This window comes from Physeter macrocephalus, chromosome 12, assembly GCF_002837175.3.
Source record: "Physeter macrocephalus isolate SW-GA chromosome 12, ASM283717v5, whole genome shotgun sequence".
NCBI lineage: Eukaryota > Metazoa > Chordata > Mammalia > Artiodactyla > Physeteridae > Physeter > Physeter macrocephalus.
The window spans coordinates 84,454,719-84,460,178 of NC_041225.1; the positions used below are offsets into that span (position 1 = coordinate 84,454,719).

General features: G+C 39.0%; 1 protein-coding gene across 1 annotated transcript in view; it reads left to right on the forward strand.

Annotated features, from left to right (window-relative positions):
* ANXA4 (annexin A4) overlaps window positions 1-5,460 on the forward strand; it is a 78,980-nt gene that overhangs the window by 65,017 nt on the left and 8,503 nt on the right. The window contains exons 10-12 of the mRNA XM_024133523.3: window positions 2,473-2,568; window positions 3,522-3,580; window positions 4,599-4,721. Of these exons, the coding sequence (XP_023989291.1) occupies window positions 2,473-2,568; window positions 3,522-3,580; window positions 4,599-4,721 (278 nt within the window). The remainder of the gene's footprint in view (window positions 1-2,472; window positions 2,569-3,521; window positions 3,581-4,598; window positions 4,722-5,460) is intronic.

Sequence of the window (5,460 nt, forward strand, 5' to 3'; positions counted from 1 at the left end):
CCGCGGCATGTGGGATCTTCCCGGACCGGGGCACGAACCCGCGTCCCCTGCAGCGGCAGGCAGACTCTCAACCACTGCGCCACCAGGGAAGCCGGCTATATCCTAATTTTATAAACTCATCATGCCCTTATAATCACTCACAATTTATAAAACTTGTGGGAAATTTGAGAAGAATGAGTTTGCTAAATTGAAAACATGAAAAAAATTGAAAATTACAACACATTTGGAAGTTGCAATTATTTCAGATATTCCACAGTGACAGTAGGTGATTACTCCAGTTAATAAATGTCATGGGCAGTCATCAGATGCACCAACTTCTGACTCAGATCCTTATTTTTTTTGCCTTCCCTTGCCTGATTACTAGTAAGGCAAATCTCTCCCTGGTGTTATTTTCCAAGAACTGCAGGTCCTCAGAAGCCAATTTAATGCAAATATATTTGTAACAATTTTCGCTACCAGGCATAAGTCAATAGTTGGGCAGTTATAAAACATTTGCTTGTAAGCCACTGGAAGAAAATCTTTTAAGCATTATTTGAATAAAGAAAACATCATAATTTTCTTACCAACCAACAATAATAGTGAGGATTCATAATAACTAAGATTTTGTTAATTATCTTCTAGGTGCAGTGCTAAGCATATTATAAGCATTGTTCGTTGCAGCATCCCAATGAAGCAGCCATTATTTTCCCCATTTTACAGTGGAGAACACTGAGTCTTAGAAAATGTGTCAATTAGATTTTTTAATTGCAAGCAATATGCACTGAATAATTACATAGGAAAAGAGAAAATAATATAGAAGGGGACAAGAGGGAAAATGGAAAATACTAGAGGTCCATTGAATTGAAGGGAGAGCTGAACAGCTCCAGAAAGACTAGAAATTAAGGCAGTTCTGGGGATCTCAGTAGAAGGGAGTCATGGATTTATTTCTAAGGCAGAGTTTCCTAAAATCTGGTCTCCATTAAAAATGCTGATTCTTGGACCCCTACTTCAGACTGGCTAACTTAGGATTTCTGAGAGTGACACGCAAGGAGTTTAACAGGTTTCCCAGGTGATTCTTATGTTCTCTGAAGTTAAAGATGACTCAGTGCTTTTGGCCATCCTCATTATATCTGCTCAGTTAAAAAATTCCCAGGAGAGTAAGACTGATTGGCCCTGGTTGGATGAACTGCTCACTCATTTGTTAGAGCTTATCATGTATGTTGGGGGGTAGGGGTGTTCCTGGATTGACAGCCCTGTGAGAATCACTCTGATGGGGGTGGAGTAGCATCCCAAAGAAGGCAGTGTGAAGAAGATAAACAAAGCAGATATCCACTCTAAGAAGGCTCCAGAAGGAGGCAGCAAGAGAGAAAAATATGTTCATAATATTCAAAAATACTTGGTAAAAAAGGGGAGAAATTTTAATTATGTTAAAGTCTATTAAAAGATGCAAGCAACTGTTACCAAATGTGACTAAGTTTTGAAAAGGCTGAATTGCTCTAGTTTTTTTTTTAATTGACATATAGTTGATTAACAATGTTGTGTTTGTTTCTGGTGTACAGCAAAGTGATTCAGTTATATGTATATGTATATATGTATATATGTATATATATATATTCTTTTTCAGGTTCTTTTCCATTATAGGTTATTACAAGATATTGAATATAGTTCCCTGTGTTATAGAGTAGGACCTTGTTGTTTATCTATCTTATATATAATAGTTTGTATCTGCTATTCCCAAACTCCTAATTTTTCCCTCCCCCACCTTTCCACTTTGGTAACCATAAGTTTGTTTTCTATGTCTTTGAGTCTGTATCTGTTGTGTAAGTTCATTCTTATCATTTTTTAGATTCCACATATAAGTTATACCATGTAAAATTTGTCATTCTCTGTCTGACTTACTTCACTTAGTATGATAATCTCTAGGTCCATCCATGTTGCTGCAAATGGCATTATTTCATTCTTTTTTGTGGCTGAGTAATATTCCATTGTGTGTGTGTGTGTGTGTGTGTGTGTGTGTGTGTGTGTGTGTGTATACACACACCACATCTTCTTTATCCATTCACCTGTCGATGGACATTTAGGTCGCTTCCATGTCTTGGCTCTTGTAAACAGGAATTGCTCTAGTTTTGATGTGCTGAAAGGAAGATGAACATACAGGTGATCACCAAGCTTATTAAGGAAACAATGAGAAAAGAAAGCAAATCTCTCCAGAGGTTATCTCCACTTTTATGTGGTGAAAACAGAGTCCCACATAAGGGAAATGACTTGCCTGATGTCCTCCAAGATTCACAGTATTCCTTCCTCCTCTCCTCTGTTCCATTCCACTTGCCATATGCATCCTGGTTTTCACCCACATTGCTAATTAGTTTCCTCTTGAAATATGCCAAAGAATAATAGTATAGTCTAGTTAAAAGATGCTCATTCTCTCCGTACAGTTTAGTTTCCTCTATTCTTTTTTTATTATTTATAATTTCATTTTGTTATTGTTTGTAGTGTTCGATGAATACAAAAGGATATCACAGAAGGATATTGAACAGAGTATTAAATCTGAAACATCTGGTAGCTTCGAAGAAGCTCTGCTGGCCATAGGTAAGCTGGTAGGGGGTGGGGAGTGGAGAAACATTTTTAGACTTTCCTCCTTATTATCAATTTGTTGTCATGGGTTGTAGAAATTTTTTTTCAGGGTTAAAAAAATTGTTTAAATCACTCATGACGTGTGATCCAGAATTTTTTTAAAAAATTAGTTTATTTATTTTTGTTGCACTGGGTCTTCGTTGCTGTGCACGGGCTTTCTCTACTTGTGTCGAGCAGGGGCTACTCTTGGTTGCGGTGCGTGGGCTTCTCATTGCGGTGGCTTCTTTTGTTGCAGAGCATGGGCTCTAGGTGCGTGGGCTTCAGTAATTGTGGAATGCGGGCTCACTAGTTGTGGCTTGCGGGCTGTAGAGCACAGGCTCAGTAGTTGTGGCGCACTGGCTTAGTTGCTCCGCGGCATGTGGGATCTTCCTGGACCAGGGCTCAAACCCGTGTCTCCTGCATTGGCAGGTGGATTCTTAACCACTGTGCCACCAGGGAAGTCCTGTGTGATCCAGAATTTTAAGCGAGAAATATTATATACAACCTGATTGTTATTGTACCATGTGGCTTTATCTATTTTATATCCCCTGTGCCTTTATATCTTAGCACATGGAAAGGTTAATCCTATACTAGCTGCATCTTGCAAGTCTGTGAATGGTTAGAACTAATAACTGTTTCATATGGTACAGATAGCAATAATCTTTTTGAAATTTTATGCTGCCTTTTGCTTTAATGGCCTTTATTAATTATTTGTCTAGGAACTTGACAATAAATTGAGGGTACTTTCCATCTGTGAAAATGCTTTTAGCATAGCCTATGCTCATAAAACATTGTTTGGCTAAATTTTTCTGACAAAGCAATCAAAAGATACTACTTCACACCTTGTAGAAACAATGGGAACAACTGTCACTTTTTTTTTTGCAGATTTTATCTGTAATCTTTTCATTTCTCTTTTTATCTCTTGACAGTAAAGTGCATGAGGAACAAATCTGCATATTTTGCTGAAAGGCTTTATAAATCTATGAAGGTAAATGGCCTCATTGTTAGCATCTGAATGGCTCTGAGGGTCTTGTGTCCACCTTCATATGCTTACTTATATCCCCCATGCAAATTAGCCAAAATCAGCTTGAGCTATTCAGTTCAATTCTTCAAATACTTCACTGCTTGCTAATAATAATGCTAGGTAATATTTATTGAGTACTTATAATGTGTGATCACTGTTCCTAATACTTTATATGTATAATTTTATCCCCACAACAGCTCTGTGGGGCAGGTACTGTTATCAGCTTCCATTTTACAGATGAGAAAACTGAGGCATAAAGAGGATAGGCAATTTGCCCAGGGTCCTCAGTGAGGAAAGGAATGGAGCAGGGATGCAAACACTGGCAGTCCAACTTCAGAGCCCCAGCTCCTAACCATGCATTGTACTCTGTGCAAGCACCCTTGCTGAGAACCATGGGACGGGCAAGAGAGATCAAAATGCAGTCCCTGGTCTCAAAGAACTTCTAGCTCAGAGAGGAAGGCAGCTATGTGCAAAACACCAGGAAGAATAAAATAGAATGTAAGACGGTAGTTGAGGATCCAAATATTATAGGAACACAGAGGAAAGGGTGTTTAAAAAAAATATTTGTTTGGGGGTGAGGATCAGAAAAGGACATATAAAGAAATTGGTATATTTGAGCAGGACCTTAAAGGAAGTTTTACATCAGAGGGTTTTACATGGTAGGAAGGATGGTAAAGCTGGGAAGGGAGGATGACATGGTGGGTGGATCACTGTATGTGAGGCAGAAGGGCTGGATAACACAGAGTATGTCTCTAGAAGGGCAGAGAGGCATCTCCTCTGGTCAGAACACTGAGTGTTGAAAAGATAAGTTGGGAAAACCCTTGAGCTCCGTGGTGAGGAGTAAGATTCCACAGGCCTCTAAGGTTATAGTACAAGGGATGTCATCGGGAGACTGATACATAGTCTACCTTGACAGACTAACAAAGAGCACTGTCTGAAAACTAGCTCAGCTTTGTATGCAGGGATCTTGTTTCTTCCTTAGGGCTTGGGCACTGATGACAACACCCTTATCAGAGTGATGGTTTCTCGAGTGGAGATTGACATGTTGGACATCCGGGCAAACTTCAAGAGGCTCTACGGAAAGTCTCTGTACTCCTTCATTAAGGTAGGTCACAGCAGCCTTGCCCTGGCCCAGAAGAAAGTGCTGATGAAAGGAGGGGGCTCTGACCTAGGTACTTAGACACTTCTTATCCTCTCCTTGGCAGACATCACTCCATTTAAGGATGGTACTCTAATTCAGATATTTCCAGTCTCTCTCCTTTCCCACAGATGTTTAAATCTCTGCCTGGTTAGAAGCTGGAAATGTTTGCCTTCTAAATAGAGTTAATTATTTCATGTTGACACCAGACAAAGAAAGATTATATATATATATTTTTGGAGTATCCATATTTTTTTAATTTTTAAATTTAATTTTATTTATTTTTTTATACAACGGTTCTTATTAGTCATCAATTTTATACACATCAGTGTATACATGTCAATCCCAATCTCCCAATTCATCCCACCACCACCCCCATGCCCCCTACCGCTTTCCCCTTTGGTGTCCATACGTTTGTTCTCTAAATCTGTGTCTCAATTTCTGCCCTGCAAACTGGTTCATCTGTACCATTTTTCTAGGTTCCACACACATGCGTTAATATACGATATTTGTTTTTCTCTTTCTGACTTACTTCACTCTGTATAACAGTCTCTAGATCCATCCACATCTCTACATATGACCCAATTTCGTTCCTTTTAATGGCTGAATAATATTCCATTGTATATATGTACCACATCTTCTTTATCCATTCATCTGTCGATGGGCACTTAGGTTGCTTCCATGACCTGGCTATTGTAAATAGTGC